This window comes from Nycticebus coucang, chromosome 12, assembly GCF_027406575.1.
Source record: "Nycticebus coucang isolate mNycCou1 chromosome 12, mNycCou1.pri, whole genome shotgun sequence".
Taxonomy (NCBI): Eukaryota; Metazoa; Chordata; class Mammalia; order Primates; family Lorisidae; genus Nycticebus; species Nycticebus coucang.
This window is the reverse complement of record NC_069791.1, coordinates 96,904,062-96,921,119: the sequence shown is the minus strand read 5'-3', so window position 1 is coordinate 96,921,119 and position 17,058 is coordinate 96,904,062. Positions and strand designations below refer to the sequence as shown.

General features: G+C 48.0%; 2 protein-coding genes across 2 annotated transcripts; both read right to left on the bottom strand.

Annotated features, from left to right (window-relative positions):
- Window positions 1-1,318: 1,318 nt before the first annotated feature.
- Window positions 1,319-5,302, bottom strand: NME4 (NME/NM23 nucleoside diphosphate kinase 4). Its single transcript, XM_053556913.1, has 5 exons — window positions 5,021-5,302; window positions 3,579-3,712; window positions 3,252-3,353; window positions 3,012-3,124; window positions 1,319-1,746 (listed from the first exon to the last, which is right to left on the bottom strand). The coding sequence occupies exons 1-5, from the start codon at window positions 5,109-5,111 to the stop codon at window positions 1,623-1,625; spliced, it is 564 nt and encodes a 187-aa protein (XP_053412888.1). The 5' UTR covers window positions 5,112-5,302; the 3' UTR covers window positions 1,319-1,622.
- Window positions 5,303-7,549: 2,247 nt separating this feature from the next.
- LOC128561124 (60S ribosomal protein L12-like) lies at window positions 7,550-8,152 on the bottom strand. The gene has a single exon (XM_053554930.1). The coding sequence runs from the start codon at window positions 8,101-8,103 to the stop codon at window positions 7,819-7,821; it is 285 nt and encodes a 94-aa protein (XP_053410905.1). The 5' UTR covers window positions 8,104-8,152; the 3' UTR covers window positions 7,550-7,818.
- Window positions 8,153-17,058: the final 8,906 nt, after the last annotated feature.

Genomic DNA, 17,058 nt, shown 5'->3' with positions numbered 1-17,058 from the left:
TACGCGCCTGTTGTTTCAGCTACTTGGGAGACTGAGGCAGGAGGATCGCTTGAGCCCAACAGTTAAGAGTTGGCTGGCACTCTACCCTGGGCAACATAATGAGACTATCTCAAAAACAAAACAAAACAACAAAAAAACAAAGGGCTGCTGGCATTTCATCCATACCCCACATAGTGGCTCTGCCCCAGGCATTTGTCACCAAGCCCAAGTTGGCCTCCACAAGTATAATAATGATATGCGATATACAGTGTCTGCTATCCCTCCTGAGAGCCCAAGAACCTACCAGTAGCCAGCACTGACTAGGGTTGGAAGGAGGGTGATGTGTATGGTGTAAGCATGGCAAAGTAGATGCCAGGCAGCTCCTGGCGTTGGGCTACAAAAAATCACAAAGTGAGGGATGTCTGTAGTCACCAGGCTCACCCTGCCCTTGCCCACCCCTTCCTATCAGCTCCAGCTGCAGCCTCCAGACCTACTCAGGGAAGGCAGCTCTTCAGCAGGATCACACAAGTGGGGCTGGGATAACACCTAGCCTGGAGCTCAGTCCACATTCCCCAGATCTCAGGCCAGAGGTCTCTGGATCCTTGCCTGACTCATACATTCAACAAAGTTCTCGATCCCCTCATGGGTGTGCAACACAGTAAGCTTCATTTGTATTATTTAGTGTTTTTTTTTTCTTTGAGGGTCTCAGGCTGTCACTCTGTTGCCTGGGCTGGAGTGCAGTGGCATATCATAGTTCACTGAAGCCTTGAACTTCTAGGCTAAGCAATCCTCCCACCTTAGCCTCCCCAGAAGCTGGGACTAGGGGTTTGTGCCACAACACCAGGCTAACTTGTCTTACTGTGTTTTGTTGTTGTTGTTAAGATATGAGATTTCGGGCGGCACCTGTGGCTCAGTCGGTAGGGCGCCGCCCCATGTACCGAGGGTGGTGGGTTCAAAACCCGGCCCTGGCTGAACTGCAAACCAAAAAATAGCTGGGCGTTGTGGCGGGCGCCTGTAGTCCCAGCTGCTCTGGAGGCTGAGGCAGGAGAATCACTTCAGCCCGGGAGTTGGAGGTTGCTCTGAGCTGTGTGATGCCATGGCACTCTACCGAGGGCGATAAAGTAAGACTCTGTCTCTACAAAAAAAAAAAAATAAGATATGAGATTTCATTGTGTTACCAGGCTAGTCTCTCAAGTGATCCTCCCACTCTAGCCTCGCAAAGTGCTGCAATTATAGGCATGACCACTGCACCGAGCCAGATTCATTTTTAAACTGCTTACATTTGGCATAAAAGCATCATTCCTGCTTCTGAGATGGCAGAAATTGCCATGGACATCATAATAAGCACACCACTCCCATGTTCAGCAAGGTGAATTTTAATATCTCCCCTTTAGGAGAGAAGAGGTTACACTGTCCAATTTTGAAGACACACCAAAGGTTGTCTGGCACTTTGGTACAGAAAGGACTTGGTCCAATCTTATGCTGGTTATGAACAGAAAGGCACATAAAGTTGGTGGCTCAAAGTCCTCCAGGCTGGGGTGCAGCAGGTGAACAGGGAAGTGATTTGGGAGGGACAGATATGGGCATGGGCTTGATTTCTTGTTGACAGAGGTAGTTGGTCCTGGATTGGCACTGGGGTGGCCTCAGGCTGGGTAGATGTTGCTTTGCTGGTCCCCATCTGCCCAGTTCACCAACTCACTGCTCTGGAACCACAGATGGATCTCTCTCTGGGCCCCCTCAATGGAGTCACTGGCGTGAATGATGTTCCTGTGCCAAGTGATAGGTGGGAAAGGTAAGGCTCAGGCTGCAGGGTGCAGCCTGGGGAGTCCCAGGGTCTATCTGATGCCCCTCTGTCGCCTTCTTTCTAGAGAACAAGCTGGGTAATTGTGCAAAGGGAAAAGAATCACAGGGTGGTGGATTGGAAAACTGGGTTCTAGCCTGGCCTTGGCCTCTTGCTTACAACCCCCTAGACCAGCTGGGACCCCAACTTTTGGGCACCTCATTTTCCCCCCAGCTGTCTCATGCCAACAGTATCATGGCAAGTTAGGCAGTGATGTCAGAGGACATACACAACACAAAGCAAATGCTTCATCACCTCTTATTTGCAGAGGGCAGGGGTGGAGTGTGAAAAAAGCTCCAACCATGTAAGCTATGATATCCCACCATAAAAAGTCTTTTGGCTTCACTTTCTTTCTTTTTCTTTGTTTTTTTTCTTTTTTTGAGACAGAGTCTCACTTTCTCACCCTTGGTAGAGTGCCATGGCATCATAGTTCACAGCAACCTCAAACTCTTGGGCTCAAGCGATCCTCTTGCCTCAGCCTCCCAAGTAGCTGGGACTACAGGTGCATGCCACAACACCCAGCTATTTTTAGACAAGGTCTCACTCTGGCTCAGGCTGGTCTCAAACCTGTGAGCTCAGGCAATTCACCCGCCTCGGCCTCCCAAGTGCTAGAATTATAGGCATGAGCCACCGCGCCCAATCCCACTTTCTTTCTGTGTTTTTTGTTTGTTGGGTTTTTTTTGTTGTTGTTGTTGTTGTTTTTTGATGGCGTCTCAATTACCCAGGCTGGAGTTACAAGGAGTACCACAGCAACCTCAAATTCTTGGGCTCAAGGGATCCTTTTGCCTCAGCCTCCTAAGTAGCTGAGACTACAAGCACCTGTCACACGTCCAGCTATTTTTAGAGACAGGGTCTCACTCTTGCTCAGGCTAGTCTGAAACTCCTGAGCTGGAGGGATCCACCCACCTTAACCTCCTAGGTATAAGAATTACAGGCATGTGGGCGGCGCCTGTGGCTCAGAGGGTAGGGCGCCGGTCCCATATGCCGGAGGTGGCGGGTTCAAACCCAGCCCCGGCCAAAAAAAAAAAAAAAAGAATTACAGGCATGAGCCACCATGCCCAGCCCTTGGCTTCATTTTCAGCATAGGAACACACCTAGGTCTTATGGATCTGCCTTGGGAACAGGCTGTCACCCTAAACACTTGCCCTCTTTGCCCCTGAACAGGCAGCTGAATGTGTCAGGGCCCTCATACCTGCTGATGTGGATGCTAAAATCTCCCCGGATAGTCCCAGGGGCAGCCTCTGCTGAGTCAGTATGTCCTATCATGGCCCTCGAGGCACGAACCACATTGTACCCTTCCCAGACCTGTAGCAAGAGATAAACTCTGGGGAGAAGTGTGGAGTGCCAAGGGCCCCCAGGCTCATTCCAGGCCCCTTCCATCTCCTTGGGGGAGGACACTCCACATATCTTCCACTACCCCTGTCCGCCATACCATGGCCACTACAGGCCCAGAGCTCATGTAGCTGACGAGGGCTGGGTAGAAAGGTTTTCTCCTCAGGTCCTGGTAGTGCTCAGCAAGAATTCTCTCTGGTGCCTGGGTGGTATAGGGGGAGGGGTAAACCCAGGACACTGAGCCAGTGCCTGGACCTCAGAGCACTCTCAAGATAATACCCTACATGGGCTCCCAGCCACAGAACAGATGCCCCTACCCATTTCAACCGCGAAAGCCAGGGCACTCCCCCTGGCACTAGCTGAGATGTGAGCAGAGAAGCACTCCCAAGTCCCCTCAAGGACACCCCACAGCCAAGAGCTCTGGTACCTGCAGCATCTTCATCCCCACTAGCTTGAAGCCTCGCCTCTCAAAGCGCTGGATTATATCCCCAACCAGGCGCCGCTGCACTCCATCTGGCTTCACTGCCACCAAAGTCCGCTCTCTGGTCCAAGAGGGCCCTCCTTTAAAAAAGGAGGGGTCATGGCTACTGCTACTTCACATTTCCATGCCCCCCAAAATCTGGGATCCTCTGCCAGGGCCCAGGCAACACCGAGCTTCAGGGTGTCTGCCTCCAGGCAGAGCAGCTCTGGAAGAGACAAGTGTGGTACCCAGAGTCAGAAACTGCCCCTATGGAAATGTGCTCCCTGGGGCTTCTAGTCTGTCCCAAGGGCCACAGCTTTGCCCAGGCAGTGGCAGAAACTGCCCAAGGTAGAGTGGAGCCAGCGACACAGAGCCTGAGATGGAGAAGAGGGTAAGGGGCTCTTGTTTGCAGCAGGAGACTCGGGAGGGCTGCTTCTTGCACACCGTGCCAGGCAGAGACTGTGTGCTTAGGGCTCCAAACGGCAGAAGCTTCCAGACCCAGGGTCAGCACTAAGCTCTGCCCAGCTTGTCTCCTCTGGAGGGGACCCTGCCAGGGAGCCAGGAGACATTCTCATCCTCCTACAGCTCCAGGCCATTCCCGAAGTGATGCTAAATCTCTAGCATTGGGTCCAAGGTCAAAGGCTGCTTTGGAGAGGAGCCCAGACCCTTGATGTGCACAAAATGGCTGTACAGAGTCAAAAAAGAATGGCAAATTATGGGTCCAGGAAGGCTGAGTGTTGAGCTTCACCCCCAGAGTGGTGGGTACCCACCCTGGGCCTTCTGGACTGAACAAAGCCCATGGGAGGACACCCCCCCTGCTTGTTTGTTCTCTCAAAATCCAGTTCACAAGGGCCCCTTGTCTAGCCTGTGGGGTCTAGTGTGGCCACTTTCTGCCTTGCAATTGCCCTTTCAGGGCCTGTGGAAGAAGCATTCTAACATTTGCACTCAGAAAGCACCCGTGAGCTTCAACCAGGGCAGGAGTCCCAGGCAGCAGTGGACTAGGGTCTAGGGTGCCCACTCTGTCCTAATTTGGCCAGGAGACAGCCCTGCCACAGCAGCTCCCTCGAGAATGCCCTTCTGCTGGGGATGAGTCTCTACACAAGACCCGGGTCCAATAAGACCCCCATCACAGCCCTGTGTGGCCTCCGGGCCTTGGGCTTTCAATTGCCCCAGAGCCCTCGGTCCACCCCCACCCCCTACCTCCCGACACACCCGAGATGCCCTGGGAAGAAGGGCTTCAGGGGGCCCGCCAGACGCAGGAGGGGAGAGAGCTTCAGGGCCTGCGGTGCGAGCCCCCAACTCCCGACTTGACCAGACCTCCACCCCCACCCCCACCCCCGCACGTGGGCGAACAAAGGCGGAGTGGCGCGCCCTTCCTCCGGCCTCCCGGGTCGTGCGGCCCAACTCACCCCAGCAGGTGCGCACCAGCAGGCTCAGGCCTGGGGCGCGCCGGTCGCAGTGCAACTCCCGCAGCGCCGCGCGCCCGAAGAGACTGCCCATGACGCTGAGCGGAGGGGAACCAAACGAAGACCGACGCCAAGAGGGCGGTGCCAGACCCCAGTCCCGTCCCCCGCAGGTCCCAGGCCCCGCCTAGGACCTCGACCCCCACACAGACCCGCCTCCCGGTCCCAGGCCCACCGCAGATCCCCACCCTTCTGTCCTGGGCCCTGACCACCCCTGCCCAGGCCTGCACCACCAGACTGGCCCCGGCCCCGCCCCCCATCAAAGACCCGCCCCCGGTCTGTACTTGATCCATTGCTGACCCGTGCTCAAGCCAGCTACTCAAGCACAGCCTGGGACTCACAGGCCCCTGGGACTGGCTTTTCTTTTTTGAGGCAGGGTCTCCCTCAGTTGTTATGGGTAGAGTGCAATGACATCACCACAGTTCACTGCAGCCTCAAACTCCAGGGCTCAACCCATCCTCCCGCCTCAGCCTCCCAGTAGCTAGAACTACAAGCATGCACCACCAAGCTTAACTAATTTTTCTGTTTTTGTAGAGATGGTGGCCTCCAACTCCTGGCCTCAAAACCTCCTCCTACCTCCGGTCTCCCAGAGTGTGAGCCACTATAACCTGATGTGGGAATGTTTAATGTTGATTTCTGTTGAAATCAGAAGAAAAAATGTAATAATAATGAATTCAGATTGGATTATATTCATCCTTATAATAAAGCATCATTAAATACCTTTTAAAAGATTTTTTTGGGGGAAGGCCCCACCCAAATCCTAATGCAGCCCATGTTGGTCTCAAGGTCAGTGTCTTCAAACCACCTCCTTCTCCTGGACCTGAGGGGCCCTTAGAAATTGCATCCTCGGGGGGCACCTGTGGCTCAGTCGGTAAGGTGCCGGCCCTATATACCGAGGGTGGGGGGTTCAAACCTGGCCCCTGCCAAACTGCAACAAAAAATAGCCGGGCGTTGTGGCGGGCGCCTGTAGTCCCAGCTACTCGGGAGGCTGAGGCAAGAGAATCGCTTAAGCCCAGGAGTTGGAGGTTGCTGTGAGCTGTGTGATGCCATGGCACTCTACCTAGGGCCATAAAGTGAAACTCTGTCTCTACAGAAAAAAAAAAAAAAAAGAAAGAAATTGTATCCTCTGGATGGCTCCTGTAGCACAGTGGCTAAAGCACAAGCCTCATACATCAGAGCTGGCGGGTTCGAATCCAGCCCGGGCCTGCCAAACAATGACAACTACAACCTAAAAACAGCCAGGCATTCTGGTGGGGCACCTCTAGACCCAGCTACTCAGAAGGCTGAGGCAAGAGAATCACTTAAGCCCAGGAGTTTGAAGTTGCCATATGATGCCAGAGCACTCTACCAAGGGCTATAGCTTGAGGCCATCTCAAAAAAAAAAAAAAATTAAAGAAAAAGAAAGAAATTACATCCTCCATCAGAGGAGCACACTAGGATCTGGATTGTCAGAGGAAAGGTGAGACCATGGTTTCTCAACCTGCCCTTAATTGGTGAATTTAAATGCAGAAAAATTCCACCTTTATTTGCTACTGGCCTCTGATGTGAACACATTCCTCTAATTGCATCAATTGTGAATATAAGGAATAAGCCATGCTTCTAGTTGCAGGGCCTATGACTTTGTCACAAACAGAAATGACAGGAACAATAATATTGGGGTAGATAGCAAAGCATGCTACTGCTTGTAATGGATCATCTCTTGCTATGTCTTTCTTTTATTTTATTTATTTATTTATTTTTTGAGACAGAGTCTCAAGCTGTTGCCCTGGGTAGAGTGCTGTGGCATCACAGCTCACAGCAACCTCCAACTCCTGGCCTCAAGCAAGCCTCCTGCCTCCGCCTCTCAAGTAGCTGGGACTATAGGCACCCACCACAACGCCGGGAATTTTTTTTTTTTTTGGTTGTAGCCATCATTATTGTTTGGCAGGCCCGAGCTGGATTTGAACCCGCCAGCTTAGGTGTATGTGGCTGGTGCCTTAGCCACTTGAGCCACAGGCGCTGAGCCAGTTTTCCTATTTTTCAGTAGAGTAAGGGTCTCACTTTTGCTCAGGCCAGTCTCAAACTCGTGAGCTCAAGCAATTCACCCACCTTGGCCTCCGAGAGTGCTAGGATTATAGGCATGAGCTACCACGCCTAGGTTTTGATATGTTTTGTCTTCAATTTCACTTAATTCTAAGTGTTTTATGATTTCCTTTATGAGTTCTTCTTCCTAACTCTGAAAACAACAAATCATGTTGAAAGAAATTAAAGATCTAAATAAACAGAAAAACATTTCAAGTTCATGGATAGGAAGACTTTTTTTTTTTTTTGAGACAGTTTCAAGCTGTAATCCTGGGTAGAGTGCCATGGCGTCATAGCTTACAACTCTTGGGCTCCAGTGATCCTCTTTCCTCAGTTTTTCTTTTTTTTTTTTTCAGTTTTTCTATTTTTAGTAGAAAGAGGGTCTCGCTTTTGCTCAGGCTGGTCTTTTTTTCTTTTTTTTTTTCTGGGTATCAAATGATCCTTTATTGAAACATTTTCCTTTGTACTTTTTAACTAGCTGGGCATTCCACAGCACCACTATTGATGTCATCTATGATGTCATGAGGGTGGCGGCCATCAACATTGCAGCCCATGGACTGGGCCGTCCCCTGGATCTCTTTAATGGTTCCAGAGAGTTCTCTGGCTAAAGATTGGTGCCGCATCTGGCTGGCAATGTTGACAATCTCATCGAAAGTGATATTTCCGTTGTGTTTAATGTTTTTCTATTTCTTTCTGTCTCTCAGCGGTTCCTTGAGGGCTTTGATGATGAGGGCAGAGGCAGAAGGTACCACTTCAATCTGGGCCTGTCTGTTCTGGATAGTCAGTTTCACTGTACTCCTCAGACCCTTCCAGTCACCAGTTGCTTTGGCGATGTCATTACCAACCTTTTTTGGAGACAAACCCAGGGGGCCAATCTTGGGGGCCAGGAAAGACGTGGCACTGACTTCGCCACTGGTGCACCTCAGGTACACGACTTTGATCTCGTTGGGGTCGAACTTAGGCGGCATGGTGGAGGCGGCTGGTGTCGGATGAACCCGGATTAGGGACAACCAAAGAAAGTTGGACGACAGAAGAAAGTTGGACCTTGGCCTCCTCCAACCGAAAAGCCAAAAGACCGCCTTTTTTTTTTTTTTTTTGACAGTATCTCATTATGTCACCCTCAGTAGAGTGCCGTGACATCACAGCTCCACAGAAACCTCAAACTCTTGGGCTTAAATGATTCTCTTGTCTCAGCCTCCCAAGTAGCTGGGACTACATGAGCCTGTGACAGTGCCTGGCTATTTTTTGGTTGTAGTTGTCATTGTTGTTTGGGTTTGAACCTGCCAGCTCCTGTGTATGTGGCTGGCATCATAGCTGCTGAGCTACAGGCACCTGTCCTCTTTTTTTTTTTTTTCAGACAGAATCTCAAGCTATCACCCTGGGTAGAGTGCCGTGTAGTCATAGCTCACAGTAACCTCCAACTCAGGTTCAAGTGATCCTCTTGCCTCAGTTTTTCTATTTTTAATAGAGACGGGGTCTCTCTTTTGCTCAGGCTGGTCTCAAATTCTTGAGCTCAAGGAATCCACCTGCCTAGGCCTCCCAGAGTGCTAGGATTACAGGTGTGAACCACCATGCCAACCTTGGAAGACGTAATTAACATTGTTTAGATGGTAGTACTCCTCAAACTGATCCATAGATTCAAATCAATCCCTATCAGAATCTCAGCTGACTTTTTGTAGAAACTTTAACAAGCAGATCCAAAAATTCCATGGACTTGAAAAAGACCCAGAATAGCCAGAAATTTCTGAAAAAGAACAAAGAATGTGCGCTTTATGATTTCAAATGTATTACACACTGGCTCGGCACCCATAGCTCAGTGAGTAGGGTGCCAGCCACATACACTGAGGCTGGTGGGTTTGAACCTAGCCCGGGCCAGCTAAAACAACAATAACAACTGAAATAAACAAACAAAAATAGCCACGCTTTGTGGCAGGCGCCTGTATCCCAGCTACTCAGGAGGCTGAGGTAAGAGAATCGCTTAAACCCAAGAGTTTGATGTTATTGTGAGCTGTGACGTCATGCACTCTACAGGAGGGTGACATAGTGAGACTATGTCTCAAAAAAGAAAAAAAAAAAAAACTATATATATATATATGTCTCGATGCCCATAGCACAGTGGTTACAGTGCCAGCCACATGCACCAAGGGTGGCAGGTTCAAACCTAGCCCTGGCCTGCTAAACAACAATGACAACTGCAACAAAACAAAATAGCTGGGGTGTTGTAGCAGGCATCTGTTGTCCCAGCTACTTGGGAGGCTGAGGCAAGAGAATCTCTTAAGCCCCAGAGTTTGAGGTTGCTGTGAGCTGTGTTGCCACAGCACTCTACCAAAGGCGACATAGTAGGACTCTGTCTAAATATATATATATATATCACACAGCAACTATAAACTGTGTACCGCAAGGATATACATATAGACCAATGGAATACAGTTGAAAGTCTAGGACCAGGTACAGTGGCTCTGTTGTAATTATTTGCCACCTGAAAGACTCGGACCCCACTTCAGGTATAAATCAGATGGTGATTTATTACACCTACGCAGGGGACCGCAGTGCTTTATTACACCTGCGCAGGTGGGCCACCACCCAAAGGCAAACAGCCCTGAAGAAAAATGCAGGTTGCTTTTTATATCTTTTTGTTGCCATGCAAGCAAGCAGAAACAAAAGCAGAACGTGGCAGTTAGCTGGGGCAGGATTACAGTCAGGGGGCTACAGCATGGCAACCGCGTGGTGTACTACGTGGTGGTTGGCATGGAGAGTTGGCATGGGGGCATCTAGGGGGATGCAGTACCTTGGGAACTTTGGTAGGTAATTCCTTTTCACCATTGTTTCGCCATAGCTAGGCGTTTGGGGGAACTGGGAGAACTTCCCTGTTTTATGGGGGTAAGCTTTCCCATTATTTTACTTGTTGCTAGAGTTCTTGGGAACTCAGGGAACTTCCTTGTTCTTTTCTGAAACCGGTTTGAGGAATTAACCCAAGGGGGGTGGTGAGACGTGTGGGAACTCAGACTGAGACTGTTAGGGGCCTTTAGGGGTCCTTTTGCTGGGTACGACAGCTCTTACCTGTAATCTTAGCACTCTGGGAGGCCGAGGTTGGTGGATCACTTGAACTCAGGAGTTCCAGACCAGCCTGAGCAAGGGCAAGACCCTGTCTCTAACAATTGCCAGGTGTTGTGGCGGGTACCTGTACTCCCAGCTACTAGGGAGGCTGAGGCAAGAGAATCCTTGAGCCCAAGAGTCTGAGGTTATCACACTGTGATGTTACCGCACTCTACTGAGGGCAATAAAATGAGCCTCTGTCTCAAAAAATAAATAAATAAATAAAAGTCCAGAAGTACACTCATACACATATGGTCTATTGAGTTTGACAAATGTGCCAAGACCATTCAATGGGGGAAAGAATAGTTTTTTCAGACAGCGCCTGTAGCTCAAAGGAGTATGGCGCTGGCCCCATATACCAGAGGGGGCAGGTTCAAACCCAGCCCGAGCCAAAAACTGCCAAAAAAAAAAGAATAGTTTTTTCAATAAACGGTGCTGCGACAACTGAATAGTCATATACAAAACCCTTACCTTCCACCATATAAAAAAAAATTAACTCAAGTACAACCTTTCTGGAAGGAAGTATGGAGAAACCTCAAAGCACTCAAGCTAGACCTCCCATTTGATCCTGCAATCCCATTACTGGGCATCTACCCAGAAGGAAAAAAATCCTTTTATCATAAGGACACTTGTACTAGACTGTTTATTGCAGCTCAATTTACAATCGCCAAAATGTGGAAACAGCCTAAATGCCCACCAACCCAGGAATGGATTAACAAGCTGTGGTATATGTACACCATGGAATACTATTCAGCCATTAAAAAAAATGGAGACTTTACACCCTTCGTATTAACCTGGATGGAAGTGGAAGACATTATTCTTAGTAAAGTATCACAAGAATGGAGAAGCATGAATCCTATGTACTCAATTTTGATATGAGGACAATTAATGACAATTAAGGTTATGGGGGGGAAGAGAAAGAGGGACGGAGGGAGGGGGGTGGGGCCTTGGTGTGTGTCACACTTTATGGGGGCAAGAGGGACTTTACCTAACAATTGCAATCAGTGTAACCTGGCTTATTGTACCCTCAATGAATCTCCAACAATAAAAAAAAAAAAAAAATTAACTCAAAATGGACTGGTGACATAAGTGTAAGAACCAAAATTATAAAACATGGAAGAAAATGTAAGAATAAATCTTCATGGTGGTGCCTGTGGCTCAAAGGGGTAGGGTGCCGGCCCCATATGCCAGAGGTGGTGGGTTCAAACCCAACCCTGGCCAAAAACTACTAAAAAATAAATAAATAAATAAATAAATCTTCATGATCTTGGATATGGCAAATGATTTTTAGATGTTACATCAAAACATGAGCAACAAAATAAAAAATAGATAAATTTAGCCGGGCATTGTGATGGGTGCCTATAGTCCCAGCTACTTGGGAGGCAGAGGCAAGAGAATCGCTAGAGCCCAAAAGTTTGATGTTGCTGTGAGCTGTAAAGCTACAACATTCTACCCAGGGCAACATAGTGAGACTCTGTCTCAAAAAATAAATAAATGAATGAATAAATAAATAAATATTTTAAAAATAGATAAAATGTACATTAGTTAGGTGAAGTGGAGGCCAAGAGGTGTTGGAGACCAGCTTGAGCAAAAGTGAGACCCCATCTCTACTAAAAATAGAAAAACTAGCCAAGTGTAGTGGTGGGCACTTGTAGTCCCAGCTACTTGGGAGGCTCAGGCAAGAGGATCACTTGAGCACAGAAGGTTGAGGTTTCTGTGAGCTACGTTGACACCATGGTACTCTGCCCAGAGGGATAGAGTGAGACATTTTTTTTTTCTGTCTGTCTCTTTTTTTTTTGAGACAGAACCTCAAGCTGTTGCCCTGGGTAGTGCTGTGTCATCATAGCTCACAGCAACCTCCAACTCCTGGGCTTAAGCAATTCTCTTACCTCAGCCTCCCAAGTATCTGGGACTATAGGTGCTCGCCACTACACCCGGCTTTTTTTTTGGTTGTAGTTCTCATTGTTTTTTGGCTGGCCTGAGCTGGATTCAAACCCACCAGCTCTTGTGTATGTGGCTGGCACCTTAGCCTCTTTTTTGTTTTTTTTTTACATTAACTTTGGATGATTGGGAAAAATGTACCATTTCTACTCCACTTTATTTATTTATTTATTTATTTTATTGAGACAGAATCTCACTTTGTGGCCTTTGATAGAGTGCCGTCACATCATAGCTCACATAGCTCACAGTAACCGCAAACTCTTGGGCTTAAGCGATTCCTTTGCCTCAGCCTCACAAGTAGCTAGAACTACAGGCACCTGTCACAATGCCTAGACCATTTTTTTTTTTGGTAGAAATGGGGTCTCACTCTGGCTCAGGCTGGCTCAGCTCAAACCTCTGAGCTCAGGGGAATCCACCCACCTTGGCCTCCCAGAGTGCTATTTCTTTCTGTCTCAAAAAAAAAAAAAAAAAAAAAATTCGGGCGGCGCCTGTGGCTCAGTGAGTAGGGCGCCGGCCCCATATGCCGAGGGTGGCGGGTTCAAACCCAGCCCCGGCCGAACTGCAACAAAAAAATAGCCGGGCGTTGTGGCGGGCGCCTGTAGTCCCAGCTACTCGGGAGGCTGAGGCAAGAGAATCGCGTAAGCCCAAGAGTTAGAGGTTGCTGTGAGCCGTGTGACGCCACGGCACTCTACCCAAGGGCGGTACAGTGAGACTCTGTCTCTACAAAAAAAAAAAAAAAAAAAAATTGTACATCATCAAAGTTAAAAACTGTTGTGCTTCAGAGAACACCATTAGAAGGTACAAAGGTGTCTCGGCGCACGTAGCTCAAACAGCTAGGGCACCAGCTACATACCCAGGAGCTAGCAGGATCAAACCCAAACAACAGTGACAACTACAACCAAAATATAGCCAGGCATTGTCGCGGGCACCTATAATCCCAGCTACTTGGGAGGCTGAAGCAAGAGTATCACTTAAGCCCAAGACTTTGAGGTTGCTGTGAGTTGTGATGCCATGGCACTCTACCCAGGGTGACGGCTTGAGATTCTGTCTCAAAAAAAAAAAAAAAAATGAAGAAGAAGAAGAAGGTACAAAGGCAATCTATAAATGGGAGAAAATATTTTCTTTTCATTATTTTTTTTTTTTTGAGACAGGGTCTCACTTTTTTGTCCTAGGTAGAGTGCAATGGGGTCATAGCTCACAGCAACCTCAAACTCTTAGGCTCAAGGGATTCTCTTGTCTCAATCTCCTGAGTAGGTGGGACTACAAGTGACCTCCACAACACCCAACTATGTTTTAGAGACACGGTCTCCTTCTTCCTCAGGCTGGTCTCCAACTCCTGAGCGCAAGCAATTCACCTGCTGGGCTGGAGAAAGTATTTTCAAATTGCATATTCTATAAGGAACATCTATCAAGAATAGAAAGAACTCTTCCAACTCAGTGATAAAAAAAAAAAAAAAACAGTTAATGGCCAGGTGCAGAGGCTCACAACTGTAATCTTAGCACTCTGGGAGGCTGAGGCTGGTGGATTGCCTGAGCTCACAGGTTCAAGACCAACCTGAGCCAGAGTTAGAGCTTGTCTCCAAAAATAGCTTAGCATTGGAGCAGGTGCCTGTAGTCCCATTCTGAGGCAAGAGAATCGCTTGAGCCCAAGAGTTTGATGTTACTGTGAGCTATAACGCCACAGCACCTACTGAGGGTGACAAAGTGAGACTCTGTTTGAAAAAAAGAAAAAAATCAGCTTGGTCTCCATAGCCTTCATCTATAGTCCCAGATACTCCAGAGGCTGAGGCGAGAGGATGGCTGCTTAAGCCCAGGAATTTGAGGTTACAATGAGCTATGATGATGCACTCCAGTCTAGCCCTGGTGACAGAGCAAGATCCTATTTCTTTTCTTTTTTTTTTTTTTTTGAGACAGAGTTTCACTTTGTCACCCTTGGTAGAGTGCTATGGCGTCATAGCTGACAGCAACCTTAAACTATTGGGCTCAAGCAATTCTCTTGCCTCAGCCTCCCAAGTAGCTGGGACTACAGGCAGCCACAATGATGCTGGGCTATTTTTTTTTTTTTTTTTTTTTTGTAGAGACAGAGTTTCACTTTATGGCCCTGGGTAGAGTGCTGTGGCATCACACAGCTCACAGCAACCTCCAACTCCTGGGCTTAAGCAATTCTCTTGCCTCAGCCTCCCAAGCAGCTGGGACTACAGGTGCCCACCACAACACGCAGCTATTTTTTTGTTGCAGTTCGGCCGGGGCCAGGTTTGAACCCGCCACTCTCGGTATATGGGGCCGGCGCCTTACCGACTGAGCCACAGGTGCTGTCCGATGCTGGGCTATTTTTTAGAGACAGAGGTCTCGCTCTCGTTCAGGCTGGTCTTGAACTGGTGAGCTCAGGCAATCGACCTGCCTCAGCCTCCCAGAGTGCTGGGATTGTAGGTGTGAGCTACCACCCCAGGGATGTGAGATCTTATTTCAAAATAAAAAGGCAAATGAACAAAAAATGCTAAGTGAAAGAAGACAAACACAAAATGCCACATGTGAAAAGATTCTATTCTGGGCAGCGTTTGCCAGTAGCTCAGTGGGTAGGTCACATACAAGGAGGGTTGAAACCCTGCCCAGGCCAGCTAAAATCAGCAATACAACTGCAACAACAACAAAAAAAAAGCCAAGCATGGCACCTGTAGTCCCAGCTACTTGGGAGGCTGAGGGAAGAGAATTGCTTGAGCCCAAGAGTTTGAGGTTGCTGTGAGCTGTGTTGCCACAGCACTCTATTGAGGGCAACATAGTGAGACTTCGTTTCAAAAAAAAAAAAAAGAAAGAAAGAAAATATTCCAGTCATATGATAGTCCAGAATAGGGAAATCCACAGAGATGGAAAACATTTATGATTGGTTATGGCTAGAGGAAGTAAAGGAGAAATACAGGGCTAATTGCTAAAGGGTATGGAGTTTATTTTGAGGCAATGAAAATGCTCTAAAATTGACTATGGAGATGGTTGAACAAATCTATGAGTATACTAAAAATCACTGAAATTGGAAACTTAAAATGGGTGAATTACATACTATGTAAACTACATTTTTTCCCTTTTATTCCCAAGTATTTTATTTTGTGTACTAGAAACATTATTCTGAAATGGGGCCCACCCAATTCTACCCAATAGAGGTGCCCAAGAACTCCCACTCTTGGACATTTACTACTTTCAGTACTCCAGAATGGGTGTGTGTGAAAACTGTCAGAAACCCAAGGTCACCCAGTTGGTTTGTGACTCAACAGTAGTTCCTTATGACCCTTAAGATTATTTAGATTCTGTTTTTTAGAACCAAAATAGATCTTAGCTATTTCAATGAACTGCTTCCAACCTTCCAATATGACATGGGTAAATTGTTTCAGGCCTTTTAGTGCCTCAGTGATTCTGAGCCTGCAACAGCATGACCCCACCCATCCTTGTCCTAGAGAGAACCACAGCACATTGTTTGTCCCACATGCTATTGTGCAAAATGGCCTAACCACTTCCCCACTTAGGCTGGCACTGTGACTGGTTGTAACTAACAGAAAGCAGCAGAAGAAACAGTGGGTAGTTTCCAAGGCTGGGCCATAAGAGGTCTGCACTTCAAACTTTGCCACTTGGGATACATGTATAATACTTGGGACCCACCCTCCTTGCAAAAAAGCCTAAAGTAGCCATAGAGAGAGAGAGGTCCCAGTGCACAGATAGTCCTGTCAAGATACCAGAAGTGTAGATGGAGTCATCCTTGGAGTTCAAGTCCCAGTGAATGCTACATAAAGCAGAAAAGCCACCCAGCCAATCCCTGCCTGAATCCATGAACCAGTAAAGAATCAGCAAGAAAATAAAATAGTGGTTATGTTAAGCTACTGAGTTTTAGGCCACTCTACTCATAATGATAGGTAACTAACATTACCTCTCTTCCAACCAAACCTGGCCCAACTGAGCTCATCCGAGGAATATGATCACCTAGCTTCTGTGTGGCCACACCAGAGCTTGAATAGAAGACAAAAGGCCTTGAGCTCATTGCTTCTTCACCAGTTTTCTAGATACCCATTCTATCCAGGATCTGTGTAGCCTCTGTGGAAAGACTTGAGGCTTTCTAGTATCTGTTGGTTGAGTGAATCAGGAGACCTGTGTTTCAACTCTCTTTCTGCCTCTGACCCTCTCTGTTCCCCTCTGTAAGATGGTGATGACAGTGCCACTGAGCAGGGGCTGCCCTAGTGGCTGCTTCCTGCTATGTCTGGTCTCAGCATAGCCCCTGTGACCCCTGTTCTCTTCCTGTACTCTCTGTAAAAGCACATATGAACATGCTTGGCACCCATAGCACAGTGGTTATGGTGCCAGCCACATACACTGAGGCTGGCAGGTTCAAACCCAGCCCAAGCCAGCTAAAATGACAATGACAACTGCAATAAAAAAATAGCCGGGCATTGTAGTCCCAGCTACTTGGGAGGCTGAGGCAAGAGAATCACTTAAGCCCAAGAGTTTGAGGTTACTGTGAGCTGTGACACCATGGCACTCTGGCAAAGGCAGCAAAGTGAGACTCTGTCTCAAAAAAAAAAAGCATACATGAACAATTTTTATTTCTCCATGACCACAGTTCTCCAGTGTAGAGTCTCCTCTCCAACTGGGCACGTGGCCATACCTGCAGTCCTAGGAACTACAGAGGCTGAAGAGGAGGATTGCTAGAGCCCAGGAGTTGGAGGTTATAGTGAGCTATGACGACAGTGCCACTGCACTCCAGCCTGGGTCAAAACAAAAACAAAACACCTTCCTCCTAGTTCCTAGTCCTAGCAATCCTAGTTCCTTCAGAGACTTAGGTTTATTTAGACATCCATATATAGTCAAAGCTCAGGGCCCATGGAGAGGCCAGCTGGTCTGCAGCT